Here is a 20,726-nt window from a genome sequence, read left to right as displayed (position 1 = left end):
AAAAAATGTTTTTGAAATACTATAAAAGACCTTAATCACTGTTATGCAGAGCAAAAAAAGCATTTACATTTGGGGCTGACTTCACTTCTGTTGGCAGCTTATTCCATTTGTGTCAAGCAATACAGTTAAATACTGCTTCACCATGTTTGCTTATGTTCCACCAATTGGCCCTACTGGGTTTACATTAAATTAGCACGTCTTTTATTTTTAACAAAAGGCTGTAAAGGTGGCGTCTTGAGTTTTCACTCAGAAATAAACACTTCATAAACACTGGATGTATACACATTAAATCCTTTTCAATCGACACCTCAGGCCTTCTCTTAATGTGTGGTGTTGACTTTTGTCATCAAACACCCCCCAACCCCACCCAGCCTGTGTTTTGCCATAAGAGGGACGTTTCTGGGCGGAAAGGCAATGTTTACCCCTCCAGCCAATCACAGAGCGCGCTGAAGGCAGGCGCAATGTTGACGAGAAGAGTTGGGGGTTGAGCGATGGGTTGAGCCATGGGAGGATTCTGTTTTGAATTGTTTGTTTGCAAACACAAACGGTTAAAACTTAAGACCCCAAACATCACAAGTGCATATGTATGCACAGCTCAAAATTGATCTCAAGTGCATTCTGTTTCCGGTGATTATCCTTGAGATATTTCTACAGCTTAATTGGAGTCCAACCGTGGCAAATTCAGTGGACTGGACATGATCTGAAAAGATACACACCTGTCTGTGTAGCATTCCACAGGCGCATGTCAGAACCCCAAACAATCATGATGTCAAAAGACTTGTCGGTAGACAGGATTGTCTTGAGGCACAGATGTGGGGAATGGTAAAGGAAAATCCCTGCTCTTTTGAAGGTTACAACTAACACAGTTGCCTCCATTATTCATAAATAGAAGCCTTTCAGAACTATCAAGACACTTCTTACAGCTTGCCACCCATTTAAACTGAGCAATCAGGGGAGGAGGGTTGTTAAGTCTTGTAAGTAACCTAGAACCCAATAGTCACTTTGTCAGAGCACTAGCCTAAGTCTGTGGAAAAAAAGATGAGAACCTTCCAGAATGACCAACTTTCAGCAATCCACCAATCAGATCTGTATAGTAGAGTGGCTAGATGAAAAGCTAATGAATTTTTTTATTATACATCTACACGAGGAGAAGTCGCCGCGACTTCCAGGCAAATTAGTCGCATTGAGACGTCACTATGGCGAGAGCGCAAGAAATATTTCGGTCTCCTAAGTCACCTGAGTCACCACAACTGATCAGTCGTCGACGTCTGCGCCAATTAGATAAATTACTGAGAGTGGCAATAGCCTTCACACGATTACAATTATACATGCACACCAAACTTGATCATGACACAGATTACCTTTGTGGAAAATAAGTACAATGGTTGGTTTTCGGAGATGTAAGTATAAATCGGAAACTTCTCTTCCAGGGTTTGACCGTTACTTCATCAGTCGAACACTGGAGAACAACAGGCGAAACATCTGGTTTGCTGAGTTCTGGGAGAACAACTTCCAGTGCAAACTGAGTCGACATGCGGTGAAGAAAGGCTCTGGCATCAAAAAGTGCACAAGTGAGTCCACACTCAATAAAAACGGGCATTCAGGAAAACTCTCAATCAATCACCAAGTAAATTGACCTTCAACTACATGTTACTTTGTATTTTTTGGTAGCACAGAGGGAAATTTATAAAACATTAGGCAATACCAAACCACACTCCACACTCACATTTGTCGAAAATATAATGAATGTAGATAAGAAAATGTGAACCTCTAATTTTGTTTCAGAGAAATGAATGTTTCCGTGTGTGTTGGTTCGTTTCACAAAACCCCATTGCCACCGAAAACATAATCAATAGTCCAATAATCCAATAACGCACGCTGAAAACAAGCATTTAGGCCATTAAAGTCAGAGGGATCCCCCACACTATCTCCCACCCATCTGATTCAGGATGCAACCCTGCAATGCTAGCAGGCTGATTTGCAGCTGCGGCCAGTAATGGTTTAGTCACAACAACCCGAACAGATGCATTGCCAGCATGCTAAGGAGTCGCACAACACAAAGAGGAGAGAAGGTTTCATCTGCATACAGTATTTACACCAGCCCGTTTTCTGTTCAACCTGTGTAACTAATACTGACGGTAGACACGCACTCCTTGCAGACATAGTGGTGTACAGTATATAAAGTCAATTTAAGAGACATCTCCTGTTAATGAGTGCATAATGTGCCATAAGAGTGCTTGTGATAGGTGATTATTTTTGAATCGCTATGGCGTTTAAAACATACTGTAATTTATAGCATACACCAAGCAGCAACAACATTATGACAAATTGCACAATTTAATGTTATGTAATATTCTTCCGTTACAATGATAATAATGTTCCGTTTCAATTGACACTATAAGAAACTTAAAAACATAAACAAGTACACCACATCAGCATTATTACTTTAACCATACAAAGGCAGAATATGTGAGCTCATGCAATGCAAAATATTATGCTGGCTGGTCGGTAGTACAGTATATTCTGGACTGTACTGTATATATTTTTTTACAACCACATTACTCATATACCCCCAACACACACACCCGCGTGCACACAAATAAATTAATAAATTACATCTGGGACTAAAAGCAAACATAAAAAGAAACATTAGCTTGTAGAACTCAAGACCTCTTATTCAGTAATAATGTTGACAACCTCCTCATGTGATGATAAAAGCAGCAGTTAGTAAATTACACTCATTTGTGAAGATGGATATGTTTACAAAAATACAAGCTACACAAAAAATGGCACTTTGATTTGAGGATGCACAAAAATACAATGGGAAGAATTTACACCATTACGTCCGCATACATACGCTACTATATGTTGTTTCATTAATTTTTAATGGCAAGATTAAATTACATTTATTTTTGTTGTATTTTGTCCCCTAATCGAACCATTTAACCATCATTTAATACAACAAGCATTGAGCTCATATGTGGCATAAGAGACTCAAACCTGAGAGAGAGATTATAAGTAGTGCATGTTGTTGTCCTCAACAGCATGGTCATAAAAATGATTTTTTAAATCAGTTGTCTTTGAGACAACCTTTGATTTTAATTACTGCATCTCCTTCTTCACATTCTCACTGGCAAATCTTGTTAAACACAATTAAAGCATTTCATAACATTGCACTTTAATTTACAACATCAACAACACCCTAACTATTCTTGAAATCATTCACCATGAACTACAACAATGGTTCTTAGCCTTGGTCTAGGCACTGAACCATGCGACTTTCATACATGCATTCACCGAACCCTCAACCAAATCACTGTGTTCAAAGAACAAAACGAACAAAACGTGAATTTCACGCGAAATCATGAATCATTGCATACCTACAGCAAACCAACGAACGTGACCTTTGCTGTCAACGTTAAGTCAATTTATTTCCATCATGGCGCCAATTCCCAACAGAAGTTATCTCAAGGCACTTTGCACATTGAGCAGATTAAGAACCATACTCGTCATACATGAAATAATGACTAAAATAGTTAAATAACTTGAAAGCGATAAAATAAATAATACATAAAAGTTTACTGAAAATTTACCTACAAAAAATTATGGATTGTATTATATTTGTGGTTTAACGGAATTGTCTTAAAACATAAACACATAAATTAATAATAATAATAATAATAATAATAATAATAATAATAATATTAATAATGGCCTGGATGGGTAGCCTTAACTCAATATTTTATTGCATGATCTTTTGATGGAATTACTGCAATCAAACAATTTATTTAACTCGCAATAATACTTTAAGAATGTCTCAGTATTTACAGGGTGTACTGCAATCTGGACAGTGTGTAGTCGACCAGTCAGCACGTGTGGACCGCTCTGGTTTCACTTACCCTTTGGACTTTTTTTTCCTGTATGAAATAAATCCTTCAACTACCAATAAATATAGGAGGTGTGTCAGTTGTGCTTATATATTATTGAAAGGCATCTAGGTGGTTAGTCTGCTCTTCCAAAAGTTGAATAATAATCTCAGGATTCAGACGAAAAATCATTAAATATTTTAACGGTCATATACCCCTGGATGCCTGAAACGCTGTCACATTCTTTTGTGCCGTTGTTGGCAGCGGTTAGTAGAGTAGCCAAAAAATTTTACTCAAGTAAGAGTAGCGTTACTTCAAAATAATATTACTCAAGTAATAGTAAAAAGTAGCCATAAAAAAATTGTAAGTAAAAAAAAGTATTCATTGAAAAGAATACTCAAGTACTGAGTAACTACTTGAACATGAAGTCTGATTTATTTTTGTGCAAATGCTAGCATCTTCAAATCATAAAATACAAAATATATATTTTTAACTTTTTGAGCTGAACAACAGTGCAAGCATGCACAATCTATTCACAAATTGTGGCGTAAAGCCTGATTTATACTTCTGCATTTGCTTTTGTGTTAACGACCGGCGCACATCATGTGATTTAGCACAGGAGAAAATATGACCCATATATCTTGGAACAAGATGCTGATTTACAGTAACTATCAGCTGACTATATCTGCTTGTTGCTGTTTGTTTGGGCAAGCCTTGTTTAAATTGTACCATGAAAATGACCCCATATTTGATGTTTAGAATGCACTGAAGTTGATTAAGAACTAAATATAGATTATGTCGGTAGAACCTAAATTGAATTGCGAGTAAAATAACGTGCCTTTTAAACATGAGTTGCAGTGTGCTGCATTATAGATACCTCTATTTTGTTGTGTATCAAATTATGTCTCGAAAGACAGATGCACTCAGAGGAACCATATAAATGCACAACTTAACCATTAAAAGCAGTGATATCACATGAACTACAAATTGTTTTATGAACCACCCTTTTTATGTGACCTTTTAAGCAAACATCAGCTGCATGATGCTCCTTGGAGCCTAAAGTGGATTTGGCCAGACATTAAAACCTGGGAGATACAAGACTGCTCAGTCCGCTAAAAGGTCAGAGAAATACAGGACAGAGGAATCAAATCATGAGTTTCACTAAAAAATAAATAAATACAAAATAATAAAATAAAGTATTATTAGCTGTTAAAAGAATTTAAAGGGGGAATCAGATAAACCTTCAGGTCACAATGATTAAATATACATGGGAGTGAACAAGCACACCTTCTTGCAGGCAAGAACACAATTCAATAATTCTTTCTCCACAGACACACAGTTCACACTGTTTCACACTATTGAACCATAAAATGTGATTCAGTTTTACACAGACGGAAAGTCATGAATTGCTGATATAACCTTGAATGTGTCAGAAGCCAGAAAAATGTTCCACACTATCATGGTTTTTGTCAGTCGCTCCGGTCCATAAAGGGCACGGCCAGACAATCAATCACGATTACTTTGGACATTGGTCAAACCAGTTGTACAAAACACAGAAAGTCAGTATTTAAATGTTTGTCCTGCTTCATCGTGGAAGTGAATGTGAGTGATGCATAACTATTCAATCAAAGTTAATTTAATTTGGTTACAATCCTCTCTAATAAACTTTTTTTTTTTAGTAAGTTGATATGTTCAAAATAAATAATTCCCAAGACATGTAGGAATAAACATGGTAATTTAATTATTATAATATAATTAGTGCTATGATTATTAGGGGTCCTTGAAAATGTGTACACCGTAAATTTTGTAGAGTAAATTTTACTCTGAAAAAAACTATATTCGGTCCCAGTCTAAACAGAGTAAACTTTACACTTGGAGAGAGTAAAGTACTAAAAAACAACAACAACAACAAAAAACACTCAAGGATTGAGGATCAATCGCACAACTTTCAGCATGGGTGACAGCCACTCTACAACTTCAGCTATGCCAGAGTTACTGTTTGTTAACATATTGCTGGTGTGTCCAAAAAGAGACGAAAAATTGGGGTCTGAGGGTTCCACCTGACACCTGCGATATATTGACAGACGAGAAGTGGCATGTGTCGGAGAATAGAATGGCTGTCTCCCAACCTGAAGTTTCTATGATTGTTCCTCAACTGTTGAGTGATTTTTGTTGTTGTTGTTGTTGAATATTTTACTCAGTTTAGACAGGGACCGAATATGCAGGTTAACTTTTTGTGGGGTCCTAGGCCCGGTCAGCTTACTAACAGAAAGATATACTCATGCTGGCACTCCCAAAAATAGATGGACAGAGGGGACAGTGGTGACACGTATTGAGATGCGAATTGGTCGTTAAAAACGAATGCTGAATCAGAATTTTCAGGTTCAAGTGTTACGGCCCATGATCTTCATGGATGTTTATTTTTTTTTGGGGGGGGGGGGTGAGCGCTCCTCTGTTATTGGTGGACCATTTCCCCGACTCGGTTCACCAATCAGGGCAGGGGAGGAGCACTGATTGCCTCATTGGGTTCAGGTGCGGAACAAGCTGTGCTCATTAGTGGCCACACCTTAAAACAGAGGTGCTCAAGTTTGGTCACCGAGAACCCCCCTATCCAGCATGTTTTTCATGTTTCTCGCCACTAACACACCTGATTCATTTTTTTTTTCTTCTTTTTTTTTTCTTTTTTTAAGAGCTCAGTATTGTTCATTCGGAAATGTCATCATCATTGCTCTTTTTTTTTATTTTTATTTTTATATATATATATATATATATATATATATATATATATATATATATATATATACATATATACATATATATATATATTTTTTGTGTGTGTGTGGGTGAGTATGTGTATGTGCGTGCGTGCGTGTGTGTATTTGTTAGCTCACCAGAAAACCTATTAGAAAAAAATCTCATACCGTTCACCTAAACCGAACACCAGGAGACCCGAGGGGACCGAAGAAAACCAAGGAAGGTGAAATCCAGCACCGACCAGACACCCCCCACCAGAACTCCTCCCCAGCCCAAGAAACATCCAGACCCCAACAAATCCAAAAAACATAAAATCAGGGAGGCCTCAAGAGACCAAAGGAGAGACCGAGAAAAGGAAGGAAGGACAGACGAAGCCGCGTGAGATCCGCAGACACCAGCCTCCACCGATTCAATGACCTGAGGAGGAAACAGATTGTGTCTGAGTTTCGGTAGATGCTGGTGTGGTGGATCTGGCATGCATGAAAATCTCCACCAAAGAGGGGAGCCGTCGACCCCCGCCGGAACAGAGCAAGCGCAACACCTCAGGGCCCCCCAGGCCGCGGCAGCGCCAAAGGACGACCCCCGGGCCCCGTCAGGGCCACCGGCCGGAGAGCAAACCCAGGAGCAGCCTGATTCATGATCAGGATTGTTATCAGGCTTCTGTAAAGCTTGCTGATTAGCTGATCATTAGATTCAGATGTGCTGCAGGAGGGAAACATGGAAAAACGGCTGGATAGGGGCTCTCCAGGACCGAACTTGAACACCTCTGGCTTAAAAAGGCTGATGGTCAGGTCGGGAGTGGGTCTCGCTTTGAGTGTTTGCCTCCCTTTCGTTCGTTCGTTCATTCGTTTAGTTTGCCACCCCCTGTACCTCTTTTGTGTGTTTTTGTTTCGTCCGACAGTCTTTTGTGAAGTGCACCGTTCGTCATAGTTCGTTTCCTGTTTGTTTCATTATCCACGATTCATTAGAGTGTTCGCCATAACATCGGTTATATTCTATGGGGGACCAAAAGTGCCAAAATTAAATAAATTAATACACCATTAAATAATTATATACATTTGTCATTAAATAATTAAATGTGTCATTTATTAATTAAATATGGAATTAAATAAACCAATAATTAAATAAATGTGTCATTAATTAAATTATATATATATATATATATATATATATATATATATATATATATATATATATATATATATATATATATATATATATATATATAAATAATTATTTCAGTATTTATTTATTTCATGTTTCATGATCTCATATTTATTTGGACTCGAAGTCATAAAAAATTTATTATTATATAAAATATATATGCGGTATAATTTAACATAGATAAATAATGTAATGTAAGAATGTAAAATAAATAAAATATATATGCTCTGTAACATTTTGTAGCATTTTCGGTTCAAATAAAGGTGGTCTCTCCAACTGATGATTCACAACTTTTATTAAACCTTCCTTTGTGTGAACGCGCTGTAAGAGCTACAATACAAATAAACAAAAATTGCCATAATAACTCCAACGGTATGTTTTGTGTATCCTTTTACCGTATTTAAGCCATATACTAGGGTGACCGAGGGTGAATATTCACATTTCCCCAAAAAAGAGGACACTTGCCCCGGCCTTGAAATTGTGGTACCAGTCGCAGTTACATAGTGCCAACCGGACATTTTTATGAATTTATAAAAACCCCGGACGCCCCAACAGGACGTAAGAATTTGGGAGGACGTACCATTTTTTGGTCACCCTACCATATAATATAAATGAATTGCCTTAAATGATTACCTTTTTTAGCTTTGACAATCTCTTGAAGGCCTGTTGTGTTTATAAAAACCTTAAAACAAAAATAAACCATACAGAAATACAGATTCTTAGTCAATAAAAAATCTTGAGCAATAGCGTTGCTAAATATTTACCAAGGAGCACACTCCAGTGGATGAAAACGGTAACGTTTTACTGTGCAGTAAATTACACAATGAACATGAAATATAGCAACATTAGTTAAACAATGAAAAATTGCTCCAATACAAACCTCGTTCCCTTCTCAGCCAGGTGCTAAAGAATCGTTCACTGAATTATATTGTGAAATTCAGTTTTCTCTGATTTCCTGGACGACGGCGCAATTTTTTTTTGGGGTAGTTTATTTTTATTTTTTTTGCACTCACTCACACGAACACACACACATACAAACATGGTCTCCCAGGCGGGGAAGCGAACCAACGTAGGCAAGTGACGGTTCCACTCAAACTGGTAGTACGTCGGTTACTTACGTCAGTTCCTACCGATTTATGAGACCTTTTCCTGTATCCTTCAAAATAAAAGTATCAATTATATTATAATAGCACAAGTAAACAACGCAATTGTACAATACAAAAATGCAAAAACTTAAATAATAGCAGGGTCATTTACATATTTTATTTTAGAAAAAAAGGGGAAAATATATTTTTTATCTTTCTTTTTTTTTGCCCAGCAATTTGGCACCCCCTCCACTAGGCCGGCCCTGACACACACACACAGACAGACCCCCCCCCCCCCCCCCACACACACACACACACGCACCCAAACACACACACACGCACGCGCTTGATATATATACATTAGAGGACACTTCCATTTCAACACGTCTCAAAAAGCACCTCATGAGAGCGTAAATCTGAGTCTAATGGTAACGCACCTATTGAGGTCAATAGCGCCACCCAGCCTCTCAAATTTTGTTTACTAGCTACTCACTCTGCATCAATTCATTGTTCTGAAATGGAATTACCTTGACTTGGTGAGCAGGGTGACCAATCAGGTGTTAGGACCTGCCCATTAACTTTGACGGGCGAGTTTGACAGATAAAATAAATTCATGAAACGCCGCAACACAGTGACCATGAAATAATTAATTAAATAGAGAAATAATTAAGTATATATATATATATATATATATATATATATATATATATATATATATATATATATATAGAGAGAGAGAGAGAGAGAGAGACACTAGATCTCAAAATGACTGCTCTGGGAGATCTAGTTGTTTTAGAATTCTAGTAGTGCTAGTGTTAACCTGCCAGCTATATTAAACCATAGACTAATTTTGAGAGAGAGAGAGAGAGAGAGAGAGAGAGAGAGAGAGAGAAATAATCATAGGTAATTTCATTAATTAATGACACATTTAATAACACATTGATTTATTTAGTTACATATATAATTAATAAATGAAACATTTAATTAATTCATGACACATTTGTTTAATTATTTAATTCATTTATTTAATTTTGGCACTTTTGGTCCTCCATAATATTCTGCAGTCAGTATTTCCTTGGGTGTTACTTTGACAGTGGGGACTTCGGGAGCATTGGCACAGACGTAATAGACATACTCCCAAATTCAATGTCATGGACTGGTGATGATCGCTGATTGATGCAGACAGTCAGTGAAAGTTTTAGTTTTAAAGTTTTACATAGATGGGAATGCTGCACAAGACACCCGAAACCGGAAAACTGAAAGCTATTTAGAGAAATATAGCAATCTGAAAATCACACACACAAAAAAAAGACATTTACATCTCTTCGTCTTGTCTAAAATATATAGATTTATTGGAAATACAATATTTAAGCTCTTGAAACATCAAAGGCCTTTTCACTAATATCAGATTGCCTCACAAAGCAATCAACTATGGATCAGCATAACAATAACAAAGAGGTTCCCCTAACAATTCATCTGTTAAAAGCTGGCGCTTGTTAAAATGGAATGTCTGTGCAGAGATAACAATCCTGCCCCAGACAACCAAAAAAGCTTGCAAAAGAAATCCTGGCGGCACTTTCTTCCATGAAGGTTTCCGTGTTATCTGATCCTTGTGTGTTTGACTTGGTGGTTTTATTCACTTCTGGAACTGTAAAGTAATAAGCAGATGTGATTCCAGGATCAGAGGTTTAGGGGTGCTGAGCTCCCGGCCAGCCAAGACATTAATACCACTGTTTTGTACATCTTGACACAATTTCATTTGTGCATTTCTGAAAGAAAAAGACAAACTTTTTGAAACATCTTTGTTTGACTAACCTGTCAAAATATTTTTTTTAAATGTTGAGCTACAGCAAAAGAGAAATGGAATCCTAAAATAAACATGTTAGAGCCCTCATTTCTGGGGGTAAGATAACTCATGACAGTATGCATATTTTCTGGAGTAAACCAGCCACCTATACCAAAAAGAGACCATGGACGAAGTCTGACAGACAGTAATCAAATTATTATAATTTTTTTGATCATTATTTAGTTTAGTTTGTAAATGTAAAAGGGGAAAACGATGCTTGTGCAGCCGTACATTTTCTGTGACACAGCACAATATGCACCGCTTACACTAACCATTACGCAACTGAGCAATGTTAACAGCACTCAAGATGTCGTTAAAGCCTGAACCTTTTCAAATCTCACTGTTAATATCAAACCAGAGTCCTTCTGTGTTCTAGCAAATGATGCTCTTATGAAAGGATTACGTTTCCAATTGAAACCTTGCTTGGCAATTGACACATTTACAAAACAGTGGGACAAGATTAGCTAAGATGAATATATGAACGTCATACTGTATGTAATTACGTTAGTACTGAAGAATGATGAGGCCTGTCTTGCTTTGTCCTCTACTCGTGGGTCACAACTCAATCACCTTGTGTTTTGTTGATTAATGGATGTGAGTTTGGGGGAGACAAACAGATCACAAAACAAGTCATAAGACAAGAGAAGTGTTCCGTGAATAATATTGTAGAATTGATATCTGGAGACTGCCCTTTATTTACAATATTGATTGGGACATAAGCTTCATTGCTCGTTATGGAGGGTACATACTCATGTTAATATCATCTACAATTCAATAGTGGCCTCATAATTAAAACCTCTCCACATTACATTCACTTGATTTGGTTCTTGTCCAGTTTTATCTGATTATGGTTTGAATTATGGTTTGTTTTGCTTTTTATTGTCAACATATATGTTTTCCCTCTGTACTTTAATCACTAGATCACGAAAGGATTGGTAAAGATTCGTCCTATGAACAGGAAGGAAAAGTCCAGTTTGTGATCGATGCGGTTTACGCCATGGCTCACGCGCTGCACAACATGCACAAAGATCTCTGCCTGGGGAAAGTTGGCCTCTGCTCCCAGATGGATGCCATCAATGGCACATTGCTGCTCAAATACATTCGAAATGTCAACTTCTCAGGTGTGTATTTATGATATACCATATACCAAAATGCAATTGATCATCTGAAGTGGTATATTGTCTTATTTCTGGGTTTATCAACATACCTTTGTGAGTGCAGCATGGACTGGTTTCCAAATATCAAAGCTGTTGAAGAGAAATTATTCCAAGAGGCTGTCCATTGGCTAAAAAATTAGCAGCACAGGGGAGTGTGTTCTCTTACCTTGTCACAATTGAAAAGGCGACATAGTCGTTAAAGTGCATTCTCTACTGGGTTGTAAAGAAGAAAAGCAGCAGGCAGCACAACAAACAAAACAATACATACTGTATATTTAATGCTCATGTATGTAACATTGAGCAGGTTTTTGCGGAAAGTTTGTTCATGCAGCAAATAAACAGCAATGGTTACATCAAGATTACTAATTGGTGGAAAATTTTCATTAATTTGTGTTCTGTTTGCATAGAATGAGTGATTCTCAGTGTAGGTATATTTTGCTTGCTATACATTTATAACTCTTGATACGTATGTAACATTTGTTCCATTCAATTACCAAAATTCCTTATTTTCCATGAAACATTTCACACTTCAAAATTTTGCAACCCTGATCTATTTAATAAGAGTTTCCTCCTGTATGAAAACTCAAAACTGTGAAATGATTGACCATTTCAATCATTCAATTAGTCCCTGCAGTTTGGTAACACACTTCAAAGAGCACATAGGAACCGGCAGTGTTTTTATTGTGGTGCAGACATGTCATCACCAAGGGACACAAGTGAGGTCAGGTATAGTTTAGTTTGGTCCCCCCCCCCCCCCCCCCGCCCGAAAATGATTTGAGAATTAATTCTGGGAGTGCATGTTAGTCTCCTGACTCCTCATGAGAACCAGAGGTTGGCAGCCACAAGGATTAATGTTGATGGAATTATAGGAGAAAGTGACAAAATAATTTCCAAGGACTACAGACTCCCATTGGATGGTGCACAGTTGAATCTTTCAGAGTGGCTTTGGTGTGCAAGTTGAAGTATAGGGTTTGAAGAGCAGACTGAAGTTGAGTTTAGAAAATAATATTGGTCTTATTCTTTAGTAATGCAGTCAACCTTTTATTTATATAAGGTTGACGTGACACTAACGTTTGCAGCATTAACTTTTTCACCATGATGACTGTTGAGAGGAAACTCATGGGCCCATCTTCAAAGTCAAAAATATTGTTCACCTGGGCCTGAGTGACCTGATTAAGATGTAAGCGGGCCATTCCTCATTTGTGTGAACTATACATATATTCAATCATATGCTTTGGGGTAACTTTATACTTTTAGAATACTTTACTGAGATATTAGTATTATATTACTAGAAGTTACAATTCTGAAATGAGCATTGGAACCATTCAGTTATTACTGGGGTGGGGGGGAAAATGAATGGTGCACATTACTGGTATCTACAGTATCCTGATTTTCTTTCAGGAGCACCAAGGAATTTAAAAGCTGTGTAGGAAAACAAAATGGAAACATCAACATGATCTTCATGCTGTATTTTGAGAATTGTCTATTGACCATTTGCACCGACGTCACGTGATCACGTGATTGCCCTATGGAGAACGGCGGAAGGAAATGATTGTTGAATGGAAGTGGACGTGACCCGGAGCGACTTAGTGAATTAGCGACTGCTATTTTACAAATTAAAAGTTATTATTGCCCATAGAGCCATGGAATCTTTTACTTCAACCGAAGGTCGCCTGTCAGTCGAAGTTGCACATTTAGTTGGGACTCATAGAGCGCGATATTTACTTAAATTGGAGATCGCTAATTTGAAAACAGCCCCTTACCTTCTGTTGACTGCTGTTTTTACAAAATCGCCGACTTTGCTGGAATTCACAGCGCACGACCTATATCATTATGTAGTCAATGCCGTCTCTTTTCTTTACACCGGGGCTGATTCAAAAGCTTGTGGCTGGCTGAGTCTCTGGGACGAGATGCTACGCTTACACCGGGGGACAATATACCTCGTAATGCAAAGGTAAAACTTGTTTATCATGCTAACTGACTTATTTTTAAATAGTCCGTTCTATATTGAAACGCTGTGATGATGTTATGTTACTATGTTTACTAGTATAGAACAAATGACTATCGTAGTGGCGAGTTATGCAGTAATTTCATGAATATGACTCCGGCTCCAGAGTGAGATACTCCAAGCACAAAGACGAAATCCCCCATTATGAAACAGTCAATTACACTTCATAGTTTTGAAGAAGGTGCATTTTAAAACTAAGCTGTGTGTTCGTGCAGAGTGGACGCTACACAACCGACCACACTGCAAGATATGACCATTTTATAAGATAATCGATAAAAAAAAAGAAAAGAAAAAAAAGATAATCGATTTGATAAAGGACTTTACGCTGTACAAGATTCAATGGTTACAATACAGGCAAGTGGCTCTTTTGCCGTCCAGCGTCCCGGAGGGGGCGCTCCCATGAGGGCTGTGACGTCACGTGCAAAGGTCAATACGTGCTGACTAAAGGAAATGAGAAACCAAACTACTCACCAAAATTGCGTTAATATGATATTATATGATGCACAAGTTTGAGATGTATCTTACATGACCCTGATGGAAGTGATCCCTATTATGCACTGAAATGTTACTGGTGCCATTTATAGCAGAATATTGTCTTTTATGAGGTCACTTTGTAATTCCCTAATAAGGCAGTAAAGCAGCACTCCAAGTGCAAGATTCAATATTTGCTGTAACGTTCATACTTAAAGATGCTATTACTGCCAGGTCTGATTTAAATTTGTTGTAACTGGATGAAGCACCCAAGATCAGTGTTGCGTGGACATCATAGTGAATAGCTCAGACTTTACTGCAGGAAATGAAACAGATTTAAAGAGGCCATACTTGCAGAAATTGGTGCATACAGTAAATGTCATTATCAGAAGGAAGTGTTAGTTGACTTCTCTTCTCAGTTATTAAAACAGACTTACATGCTTTCATTTAAAACATTTTTTATTAAAGACAATAGTAAACGAGAATCATGACCGGATGTTATATCTAATGACTTACAGTCGTCACCTAAGGTGGAATTAAATCTGTAGCTGAATAATATCGTTATTAAACTAGTGTTCATTAATGTGGCAAGCATGTGCTGTATTTTGCAACAAATTACTTTAAATAGATTGGTTCCACTTCAGACAGCTCTATAAACAGCTGAATTATCGTAATGCAAATTTAAATTAATAAACACTTTTTCTGCAACATTAACTTCCATATTATTTGACTAATTTAATGTAGAGGAATAGAATTACATTCTAACTTTAACTTTGGTATTCAACTGTAACATCCTGAAAATTAATGTTCTTTTGTTGACTTAATCTCAGAGGAGGAGATATTTTCGTAAGAAAGATTGAGACTAATTTAATCTCATTCTATGCCATCACAACGAAACATATAAATACATACACATTTGTACAGTTGTGCCTATAATTTTTGATTCCCTAGGGGTATGTCAATGTATGAGTACAAATGCATAAACATGTCACTAATTGGCAAACTGCATATACTCTATATTCCATTTTTCAAGAAAAGGATTCTCAGCATCCAACAATTACTAACAAATTACTAACAATTAAAATCTGAATCAGAATGACTTTTATTGACAGTTAATGCAACAAAAATTGAGGTTGCTGCTCCTTGGTGCTTATACATAAAAATATTTACTACTAGCCATCCATCCATTATCTACTGCTTAATTTGGGGTCGGCAGGGAAGCTCAGCCACTTCAACCAGCTGCACCGGCAAGATCCCAAAGTGTTCCCAGGCCAGCCGAGAGACATAGTTTCTCCAGCGTGTCCTGGGTCGTCCCCGGGGCCTCCAGCCGGTGGGACATGCCCGGAACACCTCTTCAGGGACGCGTCCAGGAGGCATCCGAACCAGATGCCCAAGCCACCTCTGGCTCCTCTCAACGCGGAGGAGTAGCGGCTCGACCCTGAGTCCCTCCCGGATGACCAAGCTTCTCACCCTCCACCCTCTCTAAGGGAGACACCCTGCGGAGGAAACTAATTTCGGGTGCTTGTTTCCAGTAAACCACTCCAGTGAGAGTTGGAGATCACGGCTTGATGAAGCCAACAGCACCACATCATCTACAAAAAGTAGAGATGCTATTCTGAGGCCACCAAACCGAACCCCCTCAACGCTTAGGCTGCACCTAGAAATTATGTTTATAAAAGTTATAAACAGAATATTTTCTACTAATGCAATAAAATGAAATAAATTAAGAAAACAATACAAAAGTATGTATAATGCAGAAATGTGCATGTGCTTAAGAACAATGAACTAATGGTTGCAAGTAATAAGCAGTTATTGCAGGTTACATGAAAGGATGATATTCCACAGAAGTACAAACATTGCTCTCATCTCAGCCTTATTGCACAGAAGTGAAGCATTTATTGCCCAGAAGATCAGCAATTATTGCATGTCTGGTTAATGAGTAAGACATTTATTAGAACCGTTGTTATAGTTTAATTTCCAGTTGTTTATTGTAGTGATGCAGTAGCTGCGGGAAAGAAGTTAGCTCAGTCTGTCAGCATTGTGTAACCTGGAGCGACAGCCCAAGGGTAGCAGTTTGTAGTTACTGGAGTCAAAGGGCTCCTTGATGAAGGCCAGCTATGTTGAGGTAGTGAGAGCTGGTGATGTCCTCCAGGCTGGGCAGAGATCAACCAGTGATTTTCTGGGCTGTTTGGTCACTCTCTGCAGTACTCTTCTGTCTGCTGCCATACACCCTACATGCCATGTTGTGATACAGAAAACTAGGACGCTTTCTATGGTGGCCCTGTAGGAAATCACCAGCAGCTTTTTCTTCTTCTGTTCTTCTCAGGAAGTGAAGTTGGTGCTGGGCTTCGCCACTGCGCTAGTATTAGCAGTCCAGGAGAGGTCGTCAGTGATCTGCATGTTCATGAATCAAACGGAGTGGACCCCTTCCACATAGTCCTTTTTATCTAGAATGGGGCCAGGTTGTCCTTTCTGAAGTCCAGAATGATCTCTCTGGTTTTGGTGGTATTCAATGATCAGTTGTTTTCTGAACACCAAGCTGTCTTTCTGCTAATCTAATATCTGTAATTAGACTCTTCAGAGATGAACCCGACCACTGTGGTGTCATCCACAAACTTAATGATGGTGTTAGAGGGGTAAGTCGGAGTGCAGTCATTTCTGTATAGAGAGAAGAGGAGGGGGCTCAATACACAACCTTGTGGAGAGCCAGTGCTGAGGGTGAGGGTGGAGAAGAGGTGGTGATCTAGTTTGACGTATTGGGGGTGGTTTGTTAAGATGAAGTCCAGGAAAAGGAAGCAACCCTTGGTGCTCCATCTGACTCAGTGCAGTGTGTCGTGTAGCACTATGTTAACTATGTATAACTAGTGTTTAATGATGATCGTGATGAACTGGTAACTGCTGACAGACATAAATAGAATTGTGACAATGAATGTACGCTATAGACTATGTGAGCAACTGAATAGTCTTCAAGTAGGGCACCCAAATTAAAAACGTCATTGAAATACTCCCTGTGAAAACCCCTGATTGACAAGCACTAAACCAAATATCCAAACAAAAACCGTGGTCTGATCTCCAGCCAAATGGCCAACAATCTACTGAAGTTATCATTGCAAGACCTACAAACAAGCAGAAAGTGAAGAAGGCCTGGGAAAATATCTCTATGGATAAAATTCAGGTGATGTCCATGAGCTGAGAGCTTCGACTTTTGGCTTAGCGCTTACTTCTCTACGACAGAACAATGGACAGTCTGACTGTGTGACCTAATACTCAACCCGGAAAGGGCACTCCACCACTCAGCACCACTTTAGTGGTAGTTTATTTTCTTATGATCTATGATCTGCAAAAAGTAGAGATGCTATACTGAGGTCGCCAAATTAGACCCTCTCAACACCTCGGCGGCGCCTAGAAATTCTGTCCATAAAGGTTAGCAAGTCTAACTCTCACTGGAAACAAAGCCAACCTACTGCCAGCAATGCAGACCTAACTCTGACACTGACGTACAGGGCCAGAACAGCCTATTAAGATGCGGTACAGTACCACATACACACACAGCACTCTCCACAAGACCCCTGGGGGACTCAGTTGAACGCCTTCCACAAAGCACATGTAGATGGGTTGGGCAAACTCCCATGCACCCAAAGCTGAAAGTAAAAAGCCGGTTCACAATTGCACAGACAGGACCAAAACCACACTGCTCCTCCTGAATTTTTAAATCAACTTCCAAACAGATCATCCTCTCCAGCTCAAAGCTTAAGAGTGTGAACCCGCTGTAGTTGGAACACACCCTCCAGGGACCACTGCCCCGGTCTCCCAATCCAGATACACTTTCCCCGATGTCCACGCTATTTTGCAGAGGCTCTTATTTTCAAGGTGACCCCTATGCTAGATACATTTGTACAATTTATACCTGTATCTGCCAACATTGGAGCACTTTTATTGATATATTTTCGAATACCATAGTTCAATAGCAGTACAATGTTGAATAAGTGTGATGGCATGACATCGTGTGGAAGTAACTTAAATGTTATCAAAATGGAACCAAGCCATTGTGGACCTGCAAGTTACGAGCTGAGGGACTTTTTTCAAGCATTTGCAATTGTCAGCGAAAACAGATGAAGATGCTGCTGATAGGCCTTTTCACAGAGATGGAGGCTGATCACTGAACCTTAATCTCTTGTGCTCTTAACAATTAATTGATGCTCAAGTAGGGTCCAAAAGCTTTGCTCAGTAAAAGTAAAGAAAAGGAAGAAGAGGGATGAGACCTCAATAGAGACCTCAAAGTGGTAATTAAAATCAGTGCTGTCGTTTGTCTGCACTCTGAGGACAACCTTGAAAGCGATGGGGCAATAAGCGGAATGAAGGCGTGTGAAATGATATGGGAACACGAACAGACAGCTGTGTGGACCCTTGTCAAATAACCAGGACAGCCTAGCTGTCAACATCTATTTCGTCCTATCATTAACTCTAACAGCTCTGCAGAGTAATTTAATCTCTGGGCATTACAACAACAAGGGATTTCCGATTTTGCATATCACTGGGATTGGGCATTAAACAACAATGCACAATTACAATAACACGTGTTTTTTTTGTTTTTTGTGTCATTTGCAGGAATCGCTGGCACCCCCGTGGTCTTCAATGTGAATGGAGATGCTCCTGGTCGCTATGAAATCTACCAATACCAGATCAAAAATAATACCACAGAGTATAAAATCATTGGCCACTGGACCGACCATCTACACTTGGATGTAGGCATCTCTCCCTTTATGATATATGGTCTTGAAAGGAAAGCCTTTAGCTGACTCGGCACATTAACTATGACTAGCAGGATAGAAAATGCATGGTTGCATGTTGTGGTGCTAATCGTCACCTTTCTGATGATACTTCATAAACTCATAGACAAACAACATTTAATGTGGGAAAAGGGCAAGTACATTTTTTAGCATTGATTTTGTTTTAACATTTTGCTTCATCTGTGACATAAAACTCCAGTTTATTCATAAGCAAAACATCTGAACCCGCAGTGTCGCAAATGCTAACATCAAACTACCACAGGAACAATGAGCATAGCTCATTTTTATGGTTATGAATCATTTATACTCAAGCCCTCAGGTACTCTATTTTTGTTGCAGCGCACAGCACAGGTATCTGAATTATTGCAGACATCAAGGTCCTGTGTTTCTTTTTCCCACTCAACGACGTACCCATGTGCCTGGCAGAAATCTCCCAGGAAAATCATGAACGCCATATGAAGATGTAGAAACAATAACTCTATAACTATTATATATTCATAGCTGTATGTCCCTTCCTACTGATGATTTACTCAAAAGTCAAAAAGTAGGAACATGAATGATGTAAAAGCCATTTTGCTTGGGCAAACTGAAGGTTGGCTCTCTCTGGTTATCAAATCAAGTGTAGAAGGCAGCCTTTTACAGAATTAAAGTTAGGTTATTCAATGAATTCAATATTGAAATGTGATAGGCCCTACTGCTAAATTACTCATCAGAAAGAAAGATAATGGCTGCACTCTATTTACTTTGATTTACCTCAAGTAACTTTCTTTCATTTTTTCAAGGAGGTAATGTCATGAGCATAGGATAAATGCAAGATTTAGCAACTATTTTGACTTATCAACATCTCTTAAGTATTTGGAGATCATGGGCCAACATAAGTCATTGGATTTTATTTTATTTATTTTTTATTTTGGGGGCGTAGTATATACATTTTTTTTGTTACATTTGTCAAAAAAATTGCTTTCACATACATTTGGTACACTGTAAATGTTTTAGCACTTCATGGCAAATAGCCTACTCTAATTCAGCATCATCGTCTTTATTATTATTATTATTATTTACATTAATGAAGCCCAATGCAAATTGTCTGTCAGTAATGCAAAATGTTTGTGTCAGTGAACTTTTTTCTTGTAAACTGCAAGCACACGGCTGAAGTTAGCAGTGGCACATGGCCAAATTTTTTTTTGTTTTTAGTATCATTAGGTTTCCCCCAAAAATTTCCAATTATAAACGGAAAAAAAACCTGATTATGCTTCAAAATGGTGTCTCCTCAATACCATAATAATCACAGATATTATGCAGTCAAAAATAATTTCAAGTGTACCTGTGGTGCTCAGAGGGAGAAAAATATATGGTTTATGTTTATCAAGAAAAACAGCATCCAAACGTGTTTTCTGTTACACTGGTTGTATTAAAGCAAGCTAATAATCCCTCACAGAACCTGTTTGTTGAGACACCATGATAGCTAATGCGTGCAGCCATAATTGCCTGCAAGAAGCAAAGCCGTGACGTAGCAGCGTTGAAAGCCATCTTGGCCCAGCCGTCTCCCCAATTAAACGCGGCATTTTCTAACAAAGTCATTCTC

At 38.4% G+C, this 20,726-nt stretch overlaps 1 protein-coding gene across 2 annotated transcripts in view; it reads left to right on the top strand.

Moving 5' to 3' along the window:
* The window catches only part of LOC147178367 (metabotropic glutamate receptor 4-like), a 169,417-nt gene that overhangs the window by 134,934 nt on the left and 13,757 nt on the right, over window positions 1–20,726 (top strand). For both annotated transcript variants that reach the window (XM_086068805.1, XM_086068804.1), the window contains exons 6-8: window positions 1,431–1,571; window positions 11,636–11,836; window positions 18,960–19,096. In XM_086068805.1, the coding sequence (XP_085924931.1) occupies window positions 1,431–1,571; window positions 11,636–11,836; window positions 18,960–19,096 (479 nt within the window). The remainder of the gene's footprint in view (window positions 1–1,430; window positions 1,572–11,635; window positions 11,837–18,959; window positions 19,097–20,726) is intronic.

This window comes from Leptonotus elevatus, chromosome 2 (genome assembly GCF_054856555.1).
Source record: "Leptonotus elevatus isolate MCC_2025b chromosome 2, RoL_Lele_1.0, whole genome shotgun sequence".
Classification (NCBI taxonomy): Eukaryota; Metazoa; Chordata; class Actinopteri; order Syngnathiformes; family Syngnathidae; genus Leptonotus; species Leptonotus elevatus.
This window is presented reverse-complemented; position numbering and strand designations above follow the sequence as displayed.